Below are 27,051 nucleotides of genomic sequence, written 5' to 3'. Positions count from 1 at the left end.
TAACAAAAGTTTCTCAATACTTTGTTATATACCCTTTGTTGGCAATGACACAGGTCAAACGTTTTCTGTAAGTCTTCACAAGGTTTTCACACACTGTTGCTGGTATTTTGGCCCATTCCTCCATGCAGATCTCCTCTAGAGCAGTAATGTTTTGGGGCTGTCGCTGGGCAACACAGACTTTCAACTCCCTCCAAAGATTTTCTATGGGGTTGAGATCTGGAGACTGGCTAGGCCACTCCAGGACCTTGAAATGCTTCTTACGAAGCCACTCCTTCATTGCCCGGGCGGTGTGTTTGGGATCATTGTCATGCTGAAAGACGCAGCCACGTTTCATCTTCAATGCCCTTGCTGATGGAAGGAGGTTTTCACTCAAAATCTCACGATACATGGCCCCATTCATTCTTTCCTTTACACGGATCAGTCGTCCTGGTCCCTTTGCAGAAAAACAGCCCCAAAGCATGATGTTTCCACCCCCATGCTTCACAGTAGGTATGGTGTTCTTTGGATGCAACTCAGCATTCTTTGTCCTCCAAACACGACGAGTTGAGTTTTTACCAAAAAGTTATATTTTGGTTTCATCTGACCATATGACATTCTCCCAATCCTCTTCTGGATCATCCAAATGCACTCTAGCAAACTTCAGACGGGCCTGGACATGTACTGGCTTAAGCAGGGGGACACGTCTGGCACTGCAAGATTTGAGTCCCTGGCGGCCTAGTGTGTTACTGATGGTAGGCTTTTTTACTTTGGTCCCAGCTTTCTGCAGGTCATTCACTAGGTCCCCCCGTGTGGTTCTGGGATTTTTGCTCACCGTTCTTGTGATCATTTTGACCCCACGGGGTGAGATCTTGCGTGGAGCCCCAGATCGAGGGAGATTATCAGTGGTCTTGTATGTCTTCCATTTCCTAATAATTGCTCCCACAGTTGATTTCTTCAAACCAAGCTGCTTACCTATTGCAGATTCAGTCTTCCCAGCCTGGTGCAGGTCTACAATTTTGTTTCTGGTGTCCTTTGACAGCTCTTTGGTCTTGGCCATAGTGGAGTTTGGAGTGTGACTGTTTGAGGATGTGGACAGGTGTCTTTTATACTGATAACAAGTTCAAACAGGTGCCATTAATACAGGTAACAAGTGGAGGACAGAGGAGCCTATTAAAGAAGAAGTTACAGGTCTGTGAGAGCCAGAAATCTTGCTTGTTTGTAGGTGACTAAATACTTATTTTCCACCATAATTTGCAAATAAATTCATAAATCCTACAATGTGATTTTTTGGATTTTTTTTCTTCTCAATTTGTCTGTCATAGTTGACGTGTACCTATGATGAAAATTACAGGCCTCTCTCATCTTTTTAAGTGGGAGAACTTGCACAATTGGTGGCTGACTAAATACTTTTTTTCCCCTGCTTAAGCCAGTACATGTCCAGGCCAGTCTGAAGTTTGCTAGAGTGCATTTGGATGATCCAGAAGAGGATTGGGAGAATGTCATATGGTCAGATGAAACCAAAATATAACTTTTTGGTAAAAACTCAACTCGTCGTGTTTGGAGGACAAAGAATGCTGAGTTGCATCCAAAGAACACCATACCTACTGTGAAGCATTGGGGTGGAAACATCATGCTTTGGTGCTGTTTTTCTGCAAAGGGACCAGGACGACTGATCCGTGTAAAGGAAAGAATGAATGAGGCCATGTCTTGTGAGATTTTGAGTGAAAACCTCCTTCCACCATCAAGGGCATTGAAGATGAAACGTGGCTGGGTCTTTCAGCATGACAATGATCCCAAACACACCGCCCAGGCAACAAAGGAGTGGCTTCGTAAGAAGCATTTCAAGGTCCTGGAGTGGCCTAGCCAGTCTCCAGATCTCAACCCCATAGAAAATCTTTGGAGGCAGTTGAAAGTCTGTGTTGCCCAGCGACAGCCCCAAAACATCACTGCTCTAGAGGAGATCTGCATGGAGGAATGGGCCAAAATACCAGCAACAGTGTGTGAAAACCTTGTGAAGACTTACAGAAAACGTTTGACCTGTGTCATTGCCAACAAAGGGTATATAACAAAGTATTGAGAAACTTTTGTTATTGACCAAATACTTATTTTCCACCACAATTTGCAAATAAATTCATTAAAAATCCTACAATGTGATTTTCTGGATTTTTTTCCCTCATTTTGTCTGTCATAGTTGACGTGTACATATGATGAAAATTACAGGCCTCTCTCATCTTTTTAAGTGGGAGAACTTGCACAATTGGTGGCTGACTAAATACTTTTTTTCCCCACTGTACATAACACAGATGGTGATAGACCTAATACAAACAGTGCTACTCACCAAGCACAATGGCCAGCATCTGCGTAGCCTTCTTCTCCCTGTTCTGCATGCTCCTGACTCGATGTTGTTGGCTGGACAGGGACTGGGGGGCGGGACGGAGGGCCGTGTGCATGCGTCCATTGGACAGCTCCTTGACCTCGCAGCTCCTCCGCACGGGAATACACTCTTTCTCTTTGGCCACCTCTTCCTCGGCGCGGTCGTGCTCAGTGAGGCCGCAGGAGACGTGGCTGATGCTGCAGTATTTCTGGATGTCCACTGGGGGAGGCAGAGTTTTCTCCACAGGGGCTGTCCGGGGACACTTACGCCGCAGACACCCTGACAGGAGGTGAGCTTTAGGGGGCACTGCCGGCTCTATACTCCCCTGAAAGGAACACACAGTCAGTCACATCTGAAGGTGCTGAGCAATGACCTTACTGTTGATCTGGTCCATAGACAACCATGATGTTGATCTGGTCCATAGACAACCATGCTGTTGATCAGAGCCCGGTTTCCCAAAAGCATCGGGCCCTGGTCCAAAGACAACCCCTTGCCTGATATTTAGATGCAGCTGTTCACTTTCATATTTCCCCTATAATCAGGGATTGATTCAGACCTGGGACACTACCACTACCTGACTCTGACATTTATTCATGATTCCACATGTCTCTATCCCTGTTCTCCGCCCCACCCTGTCAGTGACCCCGCCCCTTCCTGGTTCACCGCTCCTTCCTTCCTGTTCCTCATGTTTCTGCCTGTCAGTCTCAACTTGCATCTAACAGCCAAGCCTCGCAGCCCTGTTTTCAGGGGGAAATTAAAGCTTGTCATTTGCTCCATCTTTGAAGTAATTTGTGGATTGGTGTGACAAATAAAGTGCGACACCCAGAGCCTGCAAGTTTAGTGGCAGTGAGGCGAGGCGAGGATTCAGAATTCAGATTTTCAGCTCCCTCACAGCCCGGGGGCTAGCAGAGAGTAATGACATGGACGCACGCAGACACACACTAAAAACAGAACGGACCCTCACAACTAAGAATCTCAGAATATGCCACCAGATTCATTGAGAGTCAGTCAGTTAAATTCTGTTCAAACCAACAACAGTGTTGCTTGAAGTCATCCAGAAACTCAGGTTGTCTATGTATCTGTCTATCTCCAGTACTCTCCCTCATACTTTCCGACACACTGTAAATGCAGGGATTTGCACAGGCAAACGCATGCAAAAACACACACTCTTTATATTTTAATAAAAAAAAAAAAATTAAAAAAAAGGGGTTGATCAGCTTTAATACTGCAGATAGATTGTAATTTCCATCAATGTAATTGTCTGTATCACTTCCAATCCCCCATATGTTTTTTTTTGTTGCAAATAAACTGCCAAAGAAATGTCCTCTCACTGTCAACTGCGTTTATTTTCAGCAAACTTAACATGTGTAAATATTTGTATGAACATAACAAGATTCAACAACTGAGACATACACTGAACAAGTTCCACAGACATGTGACTAACAGAAATTGAATAATGTGTCCCTGAACAAAGGGGGGGTCAAAATCAAAAGTAACAGTCAGTATCTGGTGTGGCCACCAGCTGCATTAAGTACTGCAGTGCATCTCCTCCTCATGGACTGCACCAGATTTGCCAGTTCTTGCTGTGAGATGTTACCCCACTCTTCCACCAAGGCACCTGCAAGTTCCAAGACATTTCTGGGGGGAATGGCCCTAGCCCTCACCCTCCGATCCACCAGGTCCCAGATGTGCTCAACGGGATTGAGATCCAGGCTCTTCGCTGGCCATGGCGGAACACTGACATTCCTGTCTTGCAGGAAATCACGCACAGAACGTGATTGTTGTTATTCTGTCTCTCACTGTTCAAATAAACCTAACATTAAAATTATAGACTAATAATTTCTTTGACAGTGGGCAAACGTACAAAATCAGCAGGGGATCAAATACTTTTTTCCCTCACTGTATATATATATATATATATATATATATATATATACAGTGGGGAGAACAAGTATTTGATACACTGCCGATTTTGCAGGTTTTCCTACTTACAAAGCATGTAGAGGTCTGTAATTTTTATCATAGGTACACTTCAACTGTGAGAGACGGAATCTAAAACATAAATCCAGAAAATCACATTGTATGATTTTTAAGTAATTCATTAGCATTTTATTGCATGACATAAGTATTTGATACATCAGAAAAGCAGAACTTAATATTTGGTACAGAAACCTTTGTTTGCAATTACAGAGATCATACATTTCCTGTAAGTCTTGACCATGTTTGCACACACTGCAGCAGGGATTTTGGCCCACTCCTCCATACAGACCTTCTCCAGATCCTTCAGATTTCGGGGCTGTCGCTGGGCAATACGGACTTTCAGCTCCCTCCAAAGATTTTCTATTGGGTTCAGGTCTGGAGACTGGCTAGGCCACTCCAGGACCTTGAGATGCTTCTTACGGAGCCACTCCTTAGTTGCCCTGGCTGTGTGTTTCGGGTCGTTGTCATGCTGGAAGACCCAGCCACGACCCATCTTCAATGCTCTTACTGAGGGAAGGAGGTTGTTGGCCAAGATCTCGCGATACATGGCCCCATCCATCCTCCCCTCAATACGGTGCAGTCGTCCTGTCCCCTTTGCAGAAAAGCATCCCCAAAGAATGATGTTTCCACCTCCATGCTTCACGGTTGGGATGGTGTTCTTGGGGTTGTACTCATCCTTCTTCTTCCTCCAAACACGGCGAGTGGAGTTTAGACCAAAAAGCTATATTTTTGTCTCATCAGACCACATGACCTTCTCCCATTCCTCCTCTGGATCATCCAGATGGTCATTGGCAAACTTCAGACGGGCCTGGACATGCGCTGGCTTGAGCAGGGGGACCTTGCGTGCACTGCAGGATTTTAATCCATGACGGCATAGTGTGTTACTAATGGTTTTCTTTGAGACTGTGGTCCCAGCTCTCTTCAGATCATTGACCAGGTCCTGCCGTGTAGTTCTGGGCTGATCCCTCACCTTCCTCATGATCATTGATGCCCCACGAGGTGAGATCTTGCATGGAGCCCCAGACCAAGGGTGATTGACCGTCATCTTGAACTTCTTCCATTTTCTAATAATTGCGCCAACAGTTGTTGCCTTCTCACCAAGCTGCTTGCCTATTGTCCTGTAGCCCATCCCAGCCTTGTGCAGGTCTACAATTTTATCCCTGATGTCCTTATACAGCTCTCTGGTCTTGGCCATTGTGGAGAGGTTGGAGTCTGTTTGATTGAGTGTGTGGACAGGTGTCTTTTATACAGGTAACGAGTTCAAACAGGTGCAGTTAATACAGGTAATGAGTGGAGAACAGGAGGGCTTCTTAAAGAAAAACTAACAGGTCTGTGAGAGCCGGAATTCTTACTGGTTGGTAGGTGATCAAATACTTATGTCATGCAATACAATGCTAATTAATTACTTAAAAATCATACAATGTGATTTTTGATCGGCAGTGTATCAAATACTTGTTCTCCCCACTGTATGTATGTGTGTGTGTATATATATATATATATATATATATATATATATATATATATATATATATATATATATATATATATATATATATATATATATATACACATATATATATATATATATATATATATATATATATATACACATATATATATATATATATATGTGTATATATATATATATATATATATATATATATATGTGTATATGTATATATATATATATACACATATATATATATATATATATATACACATATATATATATATATATATATACACATATACACATATACAGGGGTGCACATAACTGGTATGCAGGTACGCAAGCGCGACAAAAATCAGGAATGCGCAATGCCACTTGTGTTACTACGGGCCTTTCCGTACTTGACCAATCTTCTCATCTAACCTTACACATGACATGTTGCTTGTCAACTACTGTCAGGGATGTCCAAAAAGCAACAGACATTAAGCAGCTTCTTTGGCGTTTCGCCACCTACAAAGAAATGCCAATTGGAGCCAGAGCCGAAGAAAATACTTTTTTCGGAGAAGTGGCTCCAAGATGTGCAGTGGCTTGAAGCTAACGATGAGCGCACTAAAATGTGGTGCTAGATTTGCCGCTCAAATCCACATCTAGCAGACAAAACAGGTGCATTTTATAAAGGCTCAAAGAATTTCAACCATCCTTTATTTGACAAACATGAAAAGAGCAAGTAGCACACGAATGTGGCGCAAGCCATTGCTAAACAATCTAGCCGAGAAGAAATGTCCAGTCGCCCACTTGCCAGATGGCGAGACAAGCTGAATGAAGAACAGCGGCAAGCTCTGTTTAATATTTTTCTCCTCGCCTTCCATAAAGCTAAACACGCACGTCCCATGTCTTCCTATTCTGAGGATGTTCCTTTACTGAAGCGGCTAGGAGTAAATGTCGGAGGTGCATATCATTCACGTGAAGGGGGCACACGGATCATGCAGAGCATCGCTCACACCATCAGCGGGGAGTTACGAGCCAAGTTGCAGTCTGCTGAATTTTGGGGGCTGCTTTTTGATGGATCTGAGGACATCACAAAAACTGAGCAGGAAATCGTTTACATTGTGTCTGTGTCCAGCAACGGAGAGTTTACCTCAGACTTTATTGGACTGATTGAATTGGGTGCTGACCGAATCGCGCAGGCCATAACAGACGGACTTGTGAGACTTTTCCAGGACACAGGCTTGGATGACTGGACAACAAAGTTGGTCGCTGTGTGCACAGACGGGGCTGCTGTCAACGTAGGTATCTACAACGGCGTTGTGCCAAAACTCCGGCAACTTGCTGCGGTTGGAGACTCCCTTGTGCACATTCTGTGAACACACTGGAGAATTGCTCGAAATCAGCTGATCCCAACGTTCCTTACTGTGAGACATTTAATCGCTCTGTGGTCAAGCTGCTGCAGTTTTTTTTACAAAAAGGTGGAGAAAAAAAACGGCTGCACTGAATAAGCTATGTGAAGAAAATGGGATCTCCTTTGTGAAACTGGGTAAGTTTCATAATATCAGATGGTCTGCATGGAGGCATGAAACACTGTTAAAAATATCAAGACTATTGCCAGCCATTAAAATGCAACTGGTTACGAGTGATAACAGTGACTTGCAGCATATCTGCACAGAGTGTTTTCAGTGTTTTCTGTCAAACATGCTTGACATTTGCAACATTTTGAAGACCACATCCATTAGGTTTATGAAGGAAAAGCTGACCATTGGAGAATGTAAGGATGAACTCATGGTGGCCATTGGACAGTTCACACTTCTGCTTGATGGTGAAAGCCACAGGGCACACACTGTTTCCAATGCTGATGCTGACAGAGACAAGACACACTTACTCAGGGGGTTAATTGAAGAGTTTGAAATCAGATATGACTCCCTCAAGTCATGTGATCATTTCTTAGTATTTGATCCTTCAACATGGCCTCAGGAAATGCAAGACCTCCACAGTTTTGGAAACACAACAGTTTGCAGCATTCTCAAGAAATATGAGGCCACCTTGCAACTTGACAAAGATACCACTGTGACAGAATGGATGCGCTTAAAGCAGGCAGGAAAACACCTGGGAGCCTCTTCTGTGTATGACTTGGTCCAAATAGTAAATACAAGTAACCCAGATGCTTACTCCAACATCAACAAGGTGGTTAAGCTGTCTCTTACACTGCCTTTAAGCAGTGCAGCTTGTGAGAGGGGATTCTCACATCTCAACATAATAAAAACCAAGTACAGATCTCGTCTGTCACATGCTCGTCTCTCAGCCCTGATACACATTCACCTGTCAAAGCAGACCACAGAGACATTTGACCCAAAGCCTGCTGTTGACCTGTGGATGGAGACAGCTAATCGGAGGCTCAACCAAGGACAGGGAGGTGCATCTGCAGCATCTTCATCATCTACCATGCAGGAAGCTGAAGCAGAGAACAGTGGTGGCGGCACTGAGGAGGACAGTGGTGGCGGCACTGAGGAGGACAGTGGTGGCGGCACTGAGGAGGACAGTGGTGGCGGCACTGAGGGCGACACTGAAGAGGACAGTGGTGGCGGCACTGAGGAGGACAGTGAGGAAGACTGCACTTATTAAGACCACGCTACATATGGGGTGACACCAGACACCATCTGCTGGTACTCACCTGAGTAACTCACTGAAAAAGTTATGTGCACCCCTGTATATATACATACATATATACAGTGGGGAAAAAAAGTATTTAGTCAGCCACCAATTGTGCAAGTTCTCCCACTTAAAAAGATGAGAGAGGCCTGTAATTTTCATCATAGGTACACGTCAACTATGACAGACAAATTGAGGGGGAAAAATCCAGAAAATCACATTGTAGGATTTTTAATGAATTTATTTGCAAATTATGGTGGAAAATAAGTATTTGGTCACCTACAAACAAGCAAGATTTCTGGCTCTCACAGACCTGTAACTTCTTCTTTAAGAGGCTCCTCTGTCCTCCACTCGTTACCTGTATTAATGGCACCTGTTTGAACTTGTTATCAGTATAAAAGACACCTGTCCACAACCTCAAACAGTCACACTCCAAACTCCACTATGGCCAAGACCAAAGAGCTGTCAAAGGACACCAGAAACAAAATTGTAGACCTGCACCAGGCTGGGAAGACTGAATCTGCAATAGGTTAGCAGCTTGGTTTGAAGAAATCAACTGTGGGAGCAATTATTAGGAAATGGAAGACATACAAGACCACTGATAATCTCCCTCGATCTGGGGCTCCACGCAAGATCTCACCCCGTGGGGTCAAAATGATCATAAGAACGGTGAGCAAACATCCCAGAACCACACGGGGGGACCTAGTGAATGACCTGCAGAGAGCTGGGACCAAAGTAACAAAGCCTACCATCAGTAACACACTACGCCGCCAGGGACTCAAATCCTGCAGTGCAAGACGTGTCCCCCTGCTTAAGCCAGTACATGTCCAGGCCCGTCTGAAGTTTGCTAGAGTGCATTTGGATGATCCAGAAGAGGATTGGGAGAATGTCATATGGTCAGATCAAACCAAAATATAATTTTGTGGTAAAAACTCAACTCGTCGTGTTTGGAGGACAAAGAATGCTGAGTTGCATCCAAAGAACACCATACCTACTGTGAAGCATGGGAGTGTAAACATCATGCTTTGGGGCTGTTTTTCTGCAAAGGGACCAGGACGACTGATCCGTGTAAAGGAAAGAATGAATTGGGCCATGTATCGTGAGATTTTGAGTGAAAACCTCCTTCCATCAGCAAGGGCATTGAAGATGAAACGTGGCTGGGTCTTTCAGCATGACAATGATCCCAAACACACCGCCCGGGCAACGAAGGAGTGGCTTCGTAAGAAGCATTTCAAGGTCCTGGAGTGGCCTAGCCAGTCTCCAGATCTCAACCCCATAGAAAATCTTTGGAGGGAGTTGAAAGTCCGTGTTGCCCAGCGACAGCCCCAAAACATCACTGCTCTAGAGGAGATCTGCATGGAGGAATGGGCCAAAATACCAGCAACAGTGTGTGAAAACCTTGTGAAGACTTACAGAAAATGTTTGACCTGTGTCATTGCCAACAAAGGGTATATAACAAAGTATTGAGACACTTTTGTTATTGACCAAATACTTATTTTCCACCATAATTTGCAAATAAATTCATTAAAAATCCTACAATGTGATTTTCTGGATTTTTTCCCCTCATTTTGTCTGTCATAGTTGACGTTTACCTATGATGAAAATTACAGGCCTCTCTCATCTTTTTAAGTGGGAGAACTTGCACAATTGGTGGCTGACTAAATACTTTTTTTCCCCACTGTACACAGTCGTGGTCAAAAGTTTTGAGAATGACACAAATGCAAATTTTCACAGTCTGCTGCCTCAGTTTTGATGATGGCAATTTGCATATACTCCAGAATGTCATGAAGAGTGATCAGATGAATTGCAATTAATTGCAAAGTCCCTCTTTGCCATGAAAATGAACTTAATCCCTAAAAAACATTTCCACTGCATTTCAGCCCTGCCACAAAAGGACCAGCTTCCATCATGTCAGTGATTCTCTCGTTAACACAGGTGAGAGTGTTGATGAGGACAAGGCTGGAGATCACTCTGTCATGCTGATTGAGTTAGAATAACAGACTGGAAGCTTTAAAAGGAGGGTGATGCTTGAAATCATTGTTCTTCCTCTGTTAACCATGGTTACCTGCAAGGAAACACATGCCGTCATCATTGCTTTGCACAAAAAGGGCTTCACATGCAAGGATATTGCTGCTAGTAAGATTGCACCTAAATCAACCATTTATCAGATCATCAAGAACTTCAAGGAGAGAGGTTCAATTGTTGTGAAGAAGGCGTCAGGGCGCCCAAGAAAGTCCAGCAAGCGCCAGGACCGTCTCCTAAAGTTGATTCAGCTGTGGGATCAGGGCACCACTAGTGCAGAGCTTGCTTAGGAATGGCAGCAGGCAGGTGTGAGTGCATCTGCACGCACAGTGAGGCGAAGACTTTTGGAGGATGGCCTGGTGTCAAGAAGGGCAGCAAAGAATCCACTTCTCTCCAGGAAAAACATCAGGGACAGACTGATATTCTGCAAAAGGTACAGGGATTGGACTGCTAAGGACTGGGGTAAAGTCATTTTCTCTGATTGTTTGGGGCATCCGGAAAACACCTTGTCCGGAGAAGACAAGGTGAGCGCTACCATCAGTCCTGTGTCATGCCAACAGTAAAGCATCCTGAGACCATTCATGTGTGGGGTTGCTTCTCAGCCAAAGGAGTGGGCTCACTCACAATTTTGCCTAAGAACACAGCCATGAATAAAGAATGGTACCAACACATCCTCCGAGAGCAACTTCTCCCAACCATCCAAGAACAGTTTGGTGACGACCAATGCCTTTTCCAGCATGATGGAGCACCTTGCCATAAGGCAAAAGTGATAACCAAGTGGCTCGGGGAACAAAACATCGACATTTTGGGTCCATGGCCAGGAAACTCCCCAGACCTTAATCCCATTGAGAACTTATGGTTGATCCTCAAGAGGTGGGTGGACAACCAAAAACCCACAAATTCTGACAAAATCCAAGCATTGATTATGCAAGAATGGGCTGCCATCAGTCAGGATGTGGCCCAGAAGTTAATTGACAGCATGTTGGTGCGATTATTCGCAAATGGAAGAAACACAAAATAACTGTCAATCTCCCTCGGCCTGGGGCTCCATGCAAGATCTCACCTCGTGGAGTTGCAATGATCATGAGAACGGTGAGGAATCAGCCCATAACTACACGTGAGGATCTTGTCAATGATCTCAAAGCAGCTGGGACCATAGTCACCAAGAAAACAATTGGTAACACACTACGCCGTGAAAGACTGAAATCCTGCAGCAACCGCAAGGTCCCCCTGCTCAAGAAAGCACATATACACACCCGTCTGAAGTTTGCCCATGAACATCTGAATGATTCAGAGGAGAACTGGGTGAAAGTGTTGTGGTCAGATGAGACCAAAATCGAGCTCGTTGGCATCAACTCAACTCGCCGTGTTTGGAGGAGGAGGAATACTGCCTATGACCCCAAGAACACCATCCCCACCGTCAAACATGGAGGTGGAAACATTATGCTTTGGGGGTGTTTTTCTGCTAAGGGGACAGGACAACTTCACCGCATCAAAGGGACGATGGACGGGGCCATGTACCGTCAAATCTTGGGTGAGAACCTCCTTCCCTCAGCCAGGGCATTGAAAATGGGTCGTGGATGGGTATTCCAGCATGACAATGACCCAAAACACACGGCCAAGGCAACAAAGGAGTGGCTCAAGAAGAAGCACATTAAGGTCCTGGAGTGGCCTAGCCAGTCTCCAGACCTTAATCCCATAGAAAATCTGTGGAGGGAGCTGAAGGTTTGAGTTGCCAAACGTCAGCCTCAACCTTAATGACTTGGAGAAGATCTGCAAAGAGGAGTGGGACAAAATCCCTCCTGAGATGTGTACAAACCTGGTGGCCAACTACAAGAAACGTTTGACCTCTATGATTGCCAACAAGGGTTTTGCCACCAAGTGCTAAGTCATGTTTTGCAGAGGGGTCAAATACTTATTTCCCTCATTAAAATACAAATCAATTTATAACATTTTTGACATGCGTTTTTCTGGATTTTGTTGTTGTTATTCTGTCTCTCACTGTTCAAATAAACCTACCCTTAAAATTATAGACTGATCATGTCTTTGTAAGTGGGCAAACGTACAAAATCAGCAGGGGATCAAATACTTTTTTCCCTCACTGTATATATATATATATATATATATATACAAATACATATACATATCCTTAAAAAAAAAAGTATTTTCCTTTATTACTTTCCAACCCCACCACCTCTCCCTTAATTGGAGTAAATTAGTGAACAACAACACTTAGGCCTCTACTTCCAGCTTACACATACTATATACATTTTATGGACACAGTCAATTTGTTTGTTTTTTACTCCTGAACTTCCTCTACACACACTCCTCTTACCACTTTGATCCTGATAGGGGACAGGTCTCTGTTCTCCTTGGGGGTCTCCTCCTGCAGACACCTCTTCTGAGAGAGAGAGAGAGAGATGACTGACTCATCCTTCAACAGGTAAACACACGAGGCAAGAGGGAGGGAGGGAGAGAGGGGTGGCATAGAGGAAATATCACACCTGACTCACCCTTCAAAAGGTAAACAAGTTTATTTCAGCAGTCAGCAGCATCCCATCCCCCCCATCCATCTGTCAATCTAGTAGCTGTTAACTAAACCGCCTGTGCCACAGGGCCCTCCAACAACTCAAACCGGATTCTCAATATCTTTGCCTGCTGTGTTGCTGATGATCTTGAGCTAAACTCTGCTTGACTCTAATAAAATTAGACGGGGAGCAAAAAAACTGCATTCTTCTACATAAAAATAAATCAGGGGCTCTTGTCTCCATATCAAATGTTGCTCCAGTTAGCTGGAACTAAACCCCCGCTCTAACATTCCCAAACAGCACTACACTCCGTTAGTTCCCTCATCCCAGATGTCTCCTGGGATGTGATCTGACTACACAACCATCCCGTAATGGGTATGATCCAAACCTGGCCTCAACCACTGGAAATGATTCCACAACACGCCTCTCAAATGAAGGATTTGATCTCATAACCTGCCCCATAATGTCACTGATACAATCCTGGCTATTTGACTTCCCTCCCGATGGTTTTGCTTGGTTACTAAGACATTATGTGGTAACAATTGGCACCTTTTGGAACCAAAAATATTTTTTTACTGATTCCCAATTAAACAAAACAGTCATTTGTTTATAATTACCATGTAATTACCATTTGTTTGACAATGTGATTTCTAAGTACACGGAAACAAAAATATAAACACAACATGTAAAGTGTTGGTCCCATGTTTCATGAGCTGAAATAAAAGATCCCAGACATTTTCCATACGCACAAAAAGCATATTTTGTTCAAATTTTGTGCACAAATTTGTTTACATCCCTGTTAGTGAGTATTTCTCCTTTGCCAAGATAAGGAGTATTTCTGTCTGTAATGAAGACCTTTTGTGGGGTAAAACTCATTCTGATTGGCTGGGCCTGGCTCCTCAGTGGATGGGCCTGGCTCCCCAGTGGATGGGCCTGGCTCCCCAGTGTGTGGGCCTACCCATGGCTGCACCCCTGCCCAGTCATGTGAAATCCATATAGGACCTAATTAATTTATTTCAATTGATTGATTTCCTTATATGAACTGTAACTCAGTAAAATCTTTGAAATTGTTGCATGTTGCGTTTATATTTTTGTTCAGTATAGGTAAAAAGTGGACTGTAACATAAAGTGTGTCCTACAATCTTTCCATCTGCTACCGTTACATCATGGACATGACCACAGTCACCTCTAGTGTAATGTAAATGACCCTGAAACCTGACTGATCGTGACTGCAATGATCAAAGGAACTCCCCAAGCCCACGGCTCCTCAGATCCCACATTATCATACAGTGGGGGAAAAAAGTATTTAGTCAGCCACCAATTGTGCAAGTTCTCCCACTTAAAAAGATGAGAGAGGCCTGTAATTTTCATCATAGGTACACGTCAACTATGACAGACAAATTGAGATTTTTCTTCTCCAGAAAATCACATTGTAGGATATTTTATGAATTTATTTGCAAATTATGGTGGAAAATAAGTATTTGGTCACCTACAAACAAGCAAGATTTCTGGCTCTCACAGACCTGTAACTCCACTATTGCCAAGACCAAAGAGCTGTCAAAGGACACCAGAAACCAAATTGTAGACCTGCACCAGGCTGGGAAGACTGAATCTGCAATAGGTTAGCAGCTTGGTTTGAAGAAATCAACTGTGGGAGCAATTATTAGGAAATGGAAGACATACAAGACCACTGATAATCTCCCTCGATCTGGGGCTCCACGCAAGATCTCACCCCGTGGGGTCAAAATGATAACAAGAACGGTGAGCAAAAATCCCAGAACCACACGGGGGGACCTAGTGAATGACCTGCAGAGAGCTGGGACCAAAGTAACAAAGCCTACCATCAGTAACACACTACGACGCCAGGGACTTAAATCCTGCAGTGCCAGACGTGTCCCCCTGCTTAAGCCAGTACATGTCCAGGCCCGTCTGAAGTTTGCTAGAGTGCATTTGGATGATCCAGAAGAGGATTGGGAGAATGTCATATGGTCAGATGAAACCAAAATAGAACTTTTTGGTAAAAACTCAACTCGTCGTGTTTGGAGGACAAAGAATGCTGAGTTGCATCCAAAGAACACCATACCTACTGTGAAGCATGGGGGTGGAAACATCATGCTTTGGGGCTGTTTTTCTGCAAAGGGACCAGGACGACTGATCCGTGTAAAGGAAAGAATGAATGGGGCCATGTATCGTGAGATTTTGAGTGAAAACCTCATTCGTAAGAAGCATTTCAAGGTCCTGGAGTGGCCTAGCCAGTCTCCAGATCTCAACCCCATAGAAAATCTTTGGAGGGAGTTGAAAGTCCGTGTTGCCCAGCGACAGCCCCAAAAATCACTGCTCTAGAGGAGATCTGCATGGAGGAATGGGCCAAAATACCAGCAACAGTGTGTGAAAACCATGTGAAGACTTACAGAAAACGTTTGACCTGTGTCATTGCCAACAAAGGGTATATAACAAAGTATTAAGAAACTTTTGTTATTGACCAAATACTTATTTTCCACCATAATTTGCAAATAAATTCATAAAAAATCCTACAAAGTGATTTTCTGGATTTTTTTTCCTCATTTTGTCTGTCATAGTTGACGTGTACCGATGATGAAAATTACAGGCCTCTCTCATCTTTTTAAGTGGGATAACTTGCACAATTGGTGGCTGTCACTATAGTCACTAACTCTACCCACATGTACATATTACTTCAACTACCTCAACTAGCCGGTGCCCCCGCACATTGACTTTGCACCGGTACCCCCCTGTATATATAGCCTCCCTACTGTTATTTTATTTGACTTCTGCTCTTTTTTTCTCAACACTTTTTTTGTTAAAAATAAATGCACTGTTGGTTAAGGGCTGTAAGTAAGCATTTCACTGTAATGTCTGCACCTGTTGTATTCGGCGCATGTGACCAATACAATTTGATTTGATTTGATTTGACTAAATACTTTTTTCCCCCCACTGTATAACCTGAACTGAGAGGTGAGTAGAACTGAGCCTGTTCACCCAACTCTCACATCACAGATACACTGTCCTCTCTACATCACACGGAGCCAGGCCCCCTAGAGAGCAGAGCGGAGCTCACAGCAGCACACGGAGCCAGGCCACCTAGAGAGCAGAGCGGAGCTCACAGCAGCACACGGAGCCAGGCCACCTAGAGAGCAGAGCGGAGCTCACAGCAGCACACGGAGCCAGGCCACCTAGAGAGCAGAGCGGAGCTCACAGCAGCACACGGAGCCAGGCCACCTAGAGAGCAGAGCGGAGCTCACAGCAGCACACGGAGCCAGGCCACCTAGAGAGCAGAGCGGAGCTCACAGCAGCACACGGAGCCAGGCCACCTAGAGAGCAGAGCGGAGCTCACAGCAGCACACGGAGCCAGGCCACCTAGAGAGCAGAGCGGAGCTCACAGCAGCACACGGAGCCAGGCCACCTAGAGAGCAGAGCGGAGCTCACAGCAGCACACGGAGCCAGGCCACCTAGAGAGCAGAGCGGAGCTCACAGCAGGTCCTTGGAGAGGTTTTATCATCGTCACTCCTGTAACTACGCCAACCTAATACAGTGAGGGAAAAAAGTGTTTGATCCCCTGCTGATTTTGTACGTTTGCCCACTGACAAAGACATGATCAGTCTATAATCCAGAAAAACGCATGTCAAAAATTTTATAAATTGATTTGCATTTTAATGAGGGAAATAAGTATTTGACCCCTCTGTAAAACATGACTTAGTACTTGGTGGCAAAACCCTTGTTGGCAATCACAGAGGTCAGACGTTTCTTGTAGTTGGCCACCAGATAATCTCAGGAGGGATTTTATTCCACTCCTCTTTGCAGATCTTCTCCAAGTCATTAAGGTTTCGAGGCTGACGTTTGGCAACTTGAACCTTCAGCTCCCTCCACAGATTTTCTATGGGATTAAGGTCTGGAGACTGGCTAGGCCACTCCAGGACCTTAATGTGCTTCTTCTTGAGCCACTCCTTTGTTGCCTTGGCCGTGTGTTTTGGGTCATTGTCATGCTGGAATACCCATCCATGACCCATTTTCAATGCCCTGGCTGAGGGAAGGCGGTTTTCACCCAAGATTTGATGGTACATGGCCCCGTCCATCATCCCTTTGATGCGGTGAAGTTGTCCTGTCCCCTTAGCAGAAAAACATCCCCAAAGCATAATGTTTCCACCTCCATGTTTGATGGTGGGGATGGTGTTCTTGGGGTCATAGGCAGCATTCCTCCTCCTCCAAACATGGCGGGTTGAGTTGATGCCAAAGAGCTCGATTTTGGTCTCATCTGACCACAACACTTTCACCAAGTTCTCCTCTGAATCATTCAGATGTTCATTGGCAAACTTCAGACGGCCCTGTATATGTGCTTTCTTGAGCAGGGGGACCTTGCAGGCGCTGCAGGATTTCAGTCCTTCACGGCGTAGTGTGTTACCAATTGTTTCCTTGGTGACTATGGTCCCAGCTGCCTTGAGATCATTGACAAGATCCTCCCGTGTGGTTCTGGGCTGATTCCTCACCGTTCTCATGATCATTGCAACTCCACGAAGTGAGATCTTGCATGGAGCCCCAGGCCGAGGGAGATTGACAGTTCTTTTGATTGGAATCTGATTGATTGAATGATTCTGTGGAAAGGAATCTTTCTGATTGAGAGGGCGTCAAATACTTATTTCCCTCATTAAAATGCAAATCAATTTATACTATTTTTGACATGCGTTTTTCTGGATTTTTTTAAACCTACCATTAAAATTAGACTGATCATTTCTTTGTCAGTGGGAAAACGTACAAAATCAGCAGGGGCTCAAATACTTTTTTCCCTCACTGTATCTGGATAATCGCCTCTCTCCGTTTCCATGGCAATTGTGCACGTTTTATACGATGGCGGTGGACATTTCATTAGCGTTGTGCCGTTGTCAATCACCATGACAGATGCCACTTGTGACATAGGCTATTCATGAGTTAAATGTTGACGTGAGCGTGCAGGGTTTTACATTTATTTTTCCATGTGAGTCACATTGAGTTTGCTAGCTCTTCCATAAGGAAATCCTTACATTTTAGAAAATGCTCTTATTCAGAGCAACTTACAGGAGCAATTAGGGTTAAGTGCCTAGCTCGAATGGCACATTGACAGATTTTTCACCTAGTTGGCACTGGGATTTTTCCATGTGAGTCACATTGAGCTTGCTATCGCTTCTATAAGGAAATCCTTACATTTTAGTAATTTAGCAGACGCTCTTATCCAGAGCGACTTACAAGAATAATTAGGTATAAGTGCCTTGCTCAAGCATTTTTCACCTAGTTAGTTGGCTTGGGGATTCGAACCAGCGACCTTTCGTTTACAGGCCCAACGCTCTTAACCGCTAGGCTGATGCGTGCATATGTGTTTGTGTGTGTGTTGTATGAGAGTGAATGCACTCACTTCCATGTTCATTTGCACAGTCAATGTGGGACCATATGGCTGTGTTCTCACCGCGGAGGGCTGGGCCGAGCCTGGCTGGACCTTCCCGCTGCTGGAGTGGCGGAAGGCGATCCTCTTCCTCCTCTTCCTGAGGAAGACGTAGATGCGGACGTACACCAGCAGGGTGACGATGAATGGCAGGTAGAAGGACACCACCGACGAGTAGATGACAAAGTCAGGGTTGGAGATGGAGCACACCGTCGGGTCGTCTGAGGGAGGAAGGAGAAAACCACCACATTCAAATGACTAAACACACATCAACAACGCGTCTCTTTTCAGCACCGCTCGTACGGCCTTCTAGCAAGACAACTGTAGTAAGAGGCATCTGTTATAGACACACTTCATAAAAAAAAAATGTTGGTACACATTCGTAAAATGCTACCTGCTCAAACCATGTAGCACTGACACATTTTGTAAAATCTCCACTTAAATCCATGGGTTGAGAAGCCTTCCATATTCTGATAGTTGGCCCGTTTCTATAAGAGAGATGAGTGAACTGGCATTGACCCCTGTTGTAGTGTATACATATTGCATGTTAGCTCTGTGTTCATTCGGACGTGATTGAACACTGTTTGCTCCAGATCAATAGTGCATGCTTCACCACACAAGGACTCTAGGAGGGAGACTGACTGCCTGAGACGGACTAGAGCTCCTCTCCTTCACAGCCTAGTTCCACTACCAAACCCTGACTGGAGCCACATGGCCCTCCATCAACTCAAACCAGATTCTCAATATCTTTGCCTGCTGTGTTGCTGATGATCTTGAGCTAAACAAAAATTAGATGGGAAGAAAATAACTGCATTATTTTATATAAAAAATAAATCAGGTGCTCTTGTATCCATATCAAATGTTGCTCCAGTTAGCTGGAACTAAATTCTGTTTTAACATTCCCAAACAGCACCACTCTGTTAGTTCCCTCATCTCCTGGGATGTGATCTGACTACATAACCATCCCGTAATGGAGCTCCTCTCCTTCCCAGCCTAGTTCTACTACCAAACCCTGACTGGAGCTCAGCAAGGCCCCTGTGCTGGTGTAGTTCACCTGTGGGGTCTAATATCTCACCTGTTCTGGTGTGTCTGTATATCAGTATTGAACATAATTCTACTTCCATGACCTAATCTTTTAAGGTGTGTCTCATCTGTTCCGGTGACTGTTGCCTATTACAAAATCAGTCTCTATAGCCACAACGGCCTCGACATGTCCTGTAGATGTCTAAAAGGATTGGATGGGTGAAAGCAATTAGGCGGAAACACTCCTAGGCCAACCAGAGGGTTTGGTGGAGCATCTACCATATTATACCCATCCAATCCTTCCAGATCTATGAGTAAGTAGTACAGGGTTATAGGGCCTCGCTGGCTAGATGTTAATTTCAAACTGGCATCCATCTCATCTACACTGGCGTGTCTGACATACGCGAGGGGATGTGGGTGCGTCTCACCTGTACTCACGTGTCTCACCTGATGTGTTGAATCCGAACAGAAGGGGGCAGGAGACAGCGAAGGCCAGGATCCACACTGTCGCGATCATGGCTGAGACCCGCTTCCTGGAGCTGTGTGTGGTGTTGTAGAGGACAGGCATCACCACCGCTGTGTACCTGAGGATGGATCACACACAGAATTTGTAAGAGGGAGAAGCCAAAGAAGTTAGAAAAGTTAGAGGAAGAAACAAAAGGGGGAGAAAGAAGTTTGTAAAAGACAGACACCAAAGAAGTTTGATAAATTAGAATTTAACAGAAAGAGAAAGAAGCATTAAGTGAAAGTCCAATGAGCGTGATATCAAGTCCCACAATGGAACAGCAAACGAAGTGCTTCTATATTGAAACTGTTTCGCAATTACTCAATTTGACTATTCAGCAATAAGGCCAGTGAAGCTTTGATAAAAAATGTTTATCAACCTTGTGTTTTATGCCAAGAATGCGTAATGAGCATGTGCAAACAGAGAGAGTAGAGGCGGTGTTGGAGAGGGAACAGTAATTAGGGGCGAACCGATTCAGACACTGATGCGACAACAGGTTTTATTAGAACTAGATCACCATTGTTTACCCTCATCAACGTAATTATTCATTTTCTTCTCACGGCGAAACTAAGGGGAGGGGAGGAAAGGGAAAGGGGAGACCTAGTCAGTTGTACAACTGATTGCATTCAACTGTATATATTCAACAATATACACTGCTAAAAAAAATAAAGGGAACACTAAAATAACACATCCTAGATCTGAATGAATGAAATAATCTTATGAAATACTTTTTTCTTTACATAGTTGAATGTGCTGACAACAAAATCACACAAAAATTATCAATGAAAATCAAATGTATCAACCCATGGAGGTCTGGATTTGGAGTCACCCTCAAAATTAAAGTGGAAAACCACACTACAGGCTGATCCAACTTTGATGTAATGTCCTTAAAACAAGTCAAAATTAGGCTCAGTAGTGTGTGTGGCCTCCACGTGCCTGTATGACCTCCCTACAACGCCTGGGCATGCTCCTGATGAGGTGGTGGATGGTCTCCTGAGGGATCTCCTCCCACACCTGGACTAAAGCATCCGCCAACTCCTGGACAGTCTGTGGTGCAACGTGGCGTTGGTGGATGGAGCGAGACATGATGTCCCAGATGTGCTCAATTGGATTCAGGTCTGGGGAATGGGCGGGCCAGTCCATAGCATCAATGCCTTCCTCTTGCAGGAACTGCTGACACACTCCAGCCACATGAGGTCTAGCATTGTCTTGCATTAGGAGGAACCCAGGGCCAACCGCACCAGCATATGGTCTCACAAGGGGTCTGAGGATCTCATCTCGGTACCTAATGGCAGTCAGGCTACCTCTGGTGAGTACATGGAGGGCTGTGCAGCCCCCCAAAGAAATGCCACCCCACACCATGACTGACCTACCGCCACACCGGTCATGCTGGAGGATGTTGCAGGCAGCAGAATGTTCTCCACGGCGTCTCCAGACTCTGTCACGTCTGTCACATGTGCTCAGTGTGAACCTGCTTTCATCTGTGAAGAGCACAGGGTGCCAGTGGCAAATTTGCCAATCTTGGTGTTCTCTGGCAAATGCCAAACGTCCTGCACGGTGTTGGGCTGTAAGCACAACCCCCACCTGTGGACGTCGGGCCCTCTTACCACCCTCATGGTGTCTGTTTCTGACCGTTTGAGCAGACACATGCACATTTGTGGCCTGCTGGAGGTCATTTTGCAGGGCTCTGGCAGTGCTCCTCCTGCTCCTCCTTGCACAAAGGCGGAAGTAGCAGTCCTGCTGCTGGGTTGTTGCCCTCCTACGGCCTCCTCCACGTCTCCTGATGTACTGGCCTGTCTCCTGGTAGCGCCGCCATGCTCTGGACACTACGCTGACAGACACAGCAAACCTTCTTGCCATAGCTCGCATTGATGTGCCATCCTGGATGAGCTGCACTACCTGAGCCAATTGTGTGGGTTGTAGACTCCGTCTCATGCTACCACTAGAGTGAAAGCACCGCCAGCATTCAAAAGTGACCAAAACATCAGCCAGGAAGCATAGGAACTGAGAAGAGGTCTGTGGTCACCACCTGCAAAACCAGTCCTTTATTGGGGGTGTCTTGCTAATTGCCTATAATTTCCACCTGTTGTCTATTCCATTTGCACAACAGCATGTGAAATTTATTGTCAATCAGTGTTGCTTCCTAAGTGGACAGTTTGATTTCACAGAAGTGTGATTGACTTGGAGTTACATTGTGTTTAAGTGTTCCCTTTATTTTTTTGAGCAGTGTATATATATATATATATATATATATATATATATATATATATATATATATATATATATATATATAAACGAATAGGAAAAAAGTATAAATATACTCAAAACATATTTTTTTACAAAAATGTAAAGTGGTTGTCCCACTGGCTATCACAAGGTGAATGCACCAATTTGTAAGTCGCTCTGGATAAGAGCGTCTGCTAAATGACGTCAATGTAAATGTAAATGCAACTGAAATGTGTCTTCCGCATTGAACCCAACCCCTCACCCCTCAATGTGCGGTGGGCTGCCTTAATCAACATCCTCGCCATCGGTGCCCGTGGAACAGTGGGTTAACTGCCTTGCTCAGGGGCAGAACGACAGATTCGTATTTTGTCCGCTCTGGGATTCGATCCAGCAACCTTTCGAGATTTGAAAACTTCAGAACACTTCAGTGTGGATCCATGTTGAACTCTGACCATCACATTATCAATCAGGTTGTATTTATTTTTATATCTTCATACTCTTGGTTTGTCTTAATATCTTTTATTACTAAACACCATAAACTATGTGACATTATGAATGTCCTGCATTTACTACAAATGCATCACAATACCACTATATGTTTTGTGCTTTGAAAGGCACTCTATCAAATGCCCAAAACAAATATGCCCCCAGTTGCAGGGTCTATTCTGTCTGGAAAACAAATACATCATAATAATAAACTTGTAATGTTTCCTGGGAGAGCAATGATAAATCATTGGGACCACCGCTGCATTGCATCATTACAGTACATACAGTGTACACACGATGCACACTGGACATTTAAACAGACCATCTCTCTCTTTGTTTCTCTCCCTCTCTCTGTATCTCTCCCTGTTTATCTCTGTCTCTCTGTGTTTCTCTCTCGGTTTCTCTCTCTCCCTCTCTCTCTCTCTCTCTCTGTGTTTCTCTCTCTGTATCTCTCTCTGTTTCTCTCTGTCTTTCTGCCTGTTTCTATCTCTCTGTTTCTTTCTCTCTCATACACACAAACCAATGCACAAACGCCCACACACACGCACAGCTGCACGCATGCATACAAACACACTTCTCACCAAGGTGTTAATGATTCACCTGTCAGGACTAAGCTGCTAATCAGTGATTCTCAGCACAAAGGCACACACCTACATAGAATAACCATACGCCTTCACTCTAAACAAACAAACAAACACACACACACACACAATGTATTCTGGCCCCTGTGTTCCTATTTATTTGATGGTTAAGAGCACGTTGTGCCCAATAGTCGTGTGGGTTCAGCCCCCACAGAGTTCTTAAATATGAACTATAACATGAGCTGTAAAACTAAGCAAATAAATAATGTACATTTTTTTAAATGTATTTTATTTAAACTTTATTTAACCAGGTAAGCCAGTTGAGAACAAGTTCTCATTTACAACTGCGACCTGGCCAAGATAAAGCAAAGCAGTGCGATAAAAACAACAACACAGAGTTACATATGGGGTAAACAAAACATAAAGTCAAAAATACAACAGAAAATATATATACAGTGTGCGAATGTAGTAAGTTATGGAGGTAAGGCAATAAATAGGCCATAGTGCAAAATAGTTACAATTTCGTATTAACACTGGAATGATAGATGTGCAAAAGACGATGTGCAAATAGAGATACTGGGAAAGCAAAAAAAATAACAATATGGGGATGAGGTATTTGGGTGGGCTAATTTCAGAATGGCTGTGTACAGGTGCAGTGATCGGTAGGCTGCTCTGACAACTGACGCTTAAAGTTAGTGAGGGAGATAAGAGTCTCCAGCTTCAGAGATTTTTGCAGTTCGTTCCAGTCATTGGCAGCAGAGAACTGGAAGGAATGGCGGCCAACGGAGGTGTTGGCTTTGGGAATGACCAGTGAGTTTTACCTGCTGGAGCGCAGACTACGGGTGGGTGTTGCTATGGTGACCAGTAAGCTAAGATAAGACAGGGATTTGCCTAGCAGTGATTTATAGATGACCTGGAGCCAGTGGGTTTGGCGACGAATATGTAGTGAGGGCCAGCCAACAAGAGCGTACAGGTCACAATGGTGGGTAGTATATGGGGCTTTGGTGACAAAACAGATGGCACTGTGATAGACTACATCCAATTTGCTGAGTAGAGTGTTGGAGGCTATTTTGTAAATGACATCGCCGAAGTCAAGGATCGGTAGGATAGTCAGTTTTACGAGGGCATGTTTGGCAGCATGAGTGAAGGAGGCTTTGTTGCGAAATAGGAAGCCGATTCTAGATCTAACTTTTGATTGGAGATGCTTAATGTGAGTCTGGAAGGAGAGTTTACAGTCTAACCAGACACCTAGCTATTTGTAGTTGTCCACATACTCTAGGTCAGACCTGCCGAGAGTAGTGATTCTAGTCGGGTGGGCGGGTGCAAGCAGTGTTCGGTTGAAGAGCATGCATTTAGTTTTACTAGTGTTTAAGAGCAGTTGGAGACTACGGAAGGAGTGTTGTATGGCGTTGAAGCTCGTTTGGAGGTTTGTTAACATAGTGTCCAATGAAGGGCCAGATGTATACAAAATGGTGTCGTCCGCATAGAGGTGGATCCGAGCGTCACCAGTAGCAAGAGCGACATCATTGATATACACAGAGAATAGAGTCGGCCCGAGAATTGAACCCTGTGGCACCCCCATAGAGACTGCCAGAGGTCCAGACAACAGGCCCTCCGATTTGACACATTGAACTCTATCTGAGAAGTAGTTGGTGAACCAGGTGAGGCAGTCATTTGAAAAACCAAGGCTATTTAGTCTGCCAATAGGAATGCGGTGGTTGACAGAGTCGAAAGCCTTGGCCAGGTCGATGAAGACGGCTGCGCAGTACTGTCTTTTATCGATCGCGGTTATAATATCGTTTAGGACCTTGAGCGTGGCTGAGGTGCACCCATGACCAGCTCGGAAACCAGATTGCATAGCGGAGAAGGTACGGTGGGATTCGAAATGGTCAGTGATCTGTTTGTTAACTTGGCTTTCAAATACTTTCGAAAGGCAGGGCAGGATGGATATAGGTCTGTAACAGTTTGGATCTAGAGTGTCACCCCCTTTGAAGAGGGGGATGACCGCGGCAGCTTTCCAATCTCTGGGGATCTCAGACATTACAAAAGAGAGGTTGAACAGGCTAGTAATAGGGGTTGCGACAATTTCGGCAGCTAATTTTAGAAAGAAAGGGTCCAGATTGTCTAGCCCAGCTGATTTGTAGGGGTCCAGATTTTTCAGCTCTTTGTGTGAAGGAAAAGTGGGGGGGGGGCATGGGCAAGTTGCAGCGGAGGGTGCAGAGCTGGTGGCCCGGGTAGTGGTAGCCAGGTAGAAAGCATGGCCAGCCGTAGCAAAATAGTTGTTTAAATTCTCGATTATTGTAGATTTATCGGTGGTGACAGTGTTTCCTAGGCTCAGTGCAGTGGGTGGGCAGGAGGAGGTGCTCTTATTCTCCATGGACTTTACAGTGTCCCAAAATTTTTTGGAGTTAGTGCTACATACCCAATGCACATCAACAGTAAAGACGATAAGTATTTTACAATATTATACAGCACGCTAACCTAGAGGGTACAGGGACTTCCATACAGCACACACACAAACCAAGGTGATCAGAGCCAGCAAAGGTTTATGAATGCAATCTCTTGTGAGAGAGTTTATAATCAAATATTTAAGGCTCACTTGAAGAGGAAGCAGACAACTACACACGTCATCCAACTGGAGGTACAGTAATGATAAATAGTGCTGTATATAAAGTCTGCCATATGCACACACACACACACACACCTCACTCCTACTGTATATGCCCACTTTAACACACATTTAAAAAATAAAACGCACCAAAGAAAACTATAGAAAAAAAACTCAAGACACGCACACATTTTCTCTTACACACACGCTCACAAACACACACAACTAGCCCCTTACCTGTCGATGCTGATAGCACACAGGTTGAGAATGCTGGCGGTGCACATCATGACGTCCAGGGTGACAAAGATGTTACAGTACATCCTGCTGAAGAGCCACGCCCCTCCGACCACCTGCACAGGTAACACAGGGTCACTTGGCACACATTCACACATCATCATCAATATCAATCAACATAATCAACACTCACAACATCAACATATTATTCTCTCCCTCTCTCTCTCCTCCACAATACCACATGATCGGGAAAAAAAACCCCACACAGTTCAATTATGCGCCCCACATTCACACCCATCCAGAAGGACAATTACACACTCCCAGTTCCAGCCCGCCTCACCCAGACAGATAGTGCTGCTCAGACAGGCCTTCCCTTAGGCACTATAATATGTGGTAACAACTGTCTGACAGATATGTGTTCTGAGCTGCATCGCCTGACTGCTGGATCTCCTGACCTTATATGGTAACACACACACAATCACACCCCTTCACATGCACCCTTCCTCTCCTTATGGCGTCCAGTCAAACACCCTATATCACGCTCAGCTCCCTCCCTCCCCTCCCCAACCCATCCCTGGTCCCCCCTCCCTCCCCCACCCAGGTGGACCCTTACCTCCAGGTAGACGGCCCAGGGCATGACCAGCGAGGCCACCAGCAGGTCAGCTACAGCCAGGCTCACCACCAGGTAGTTGGTGGTGGTCTGTAGGGACCTCTCCCGCACCACAGCCAGACACACCAGCACATTGCCAAACACGATGGCCAGGATGAGTAGGGAGTAGAGCATGGCGTAGTAGCTACGCTCCGTATCCTCCTCCTCCCAACCACCAGTGGAATTCCCATGGAGGAGGTCTTCCCGAATCTGTTCCGAATCATTCCAGAAGAAGCGTTCAGAGGCGCTAAACATTGTCATGGAGACGTCTCGGTGACATGGGCTGGGTGAGAGACCTGTTTGGGAGAGAGGGACAGGGATGGAGCTGATCCCAT

General features: G+C 44.8%; 1 protein-coding gene across 1 annotated transcript in view; it reads right to left on the bottom strand.

The window, feature by feature from the left end:
* Positions 1 to 27,051, bottom strand: part of LOC311148371 (D(3) dopamine receptor-like) — a gene marked incomplete at both ends in the record, with an annotated part of 36,537 nt that extends 9,486 nt beyond the window's left edge. Inside the window, 7 exon segments of the mRNA XM_084185322.1 lie at positions 2,318 to 2,678; positions 12,784 to 12,849; positions 18,378 to 18,625; positions 19,875 to 20,011; positions 26,071 to 26,183; positions 26,681 to 27,000; positions 27,003 to 27,051. Of these exon segments, the coding sequence (XP_084041448.1) occupies positions 2,318 to 2,678; positions 12,784 to 12,849; positions 18,378 to 18,625; positions 19,875 to 20,011; positions 26,071 to 26,183; positions 26,681 to 27,000; positions 27,003 to 27,051 (1,294 nt within the window).

This window comes from Coregonus lavaretus, assembly GCF_964263955.1.
Source record: "Coregonus lavaretus genome assembly, chromosome: 2".
Taxonomy (NCBI): domain Eukaryota; kingdom Metazoa; phylum Chordata; class Actinopteri; order Salmoniformes; family Salmonidae; genus Coregonus; species Coregonus lavaretus.
The sequence above is the reverse complement of the archived record's forward strand: the minus strand, read 5'-3'. Positions and strand labels throughout refer to the sequence as shown.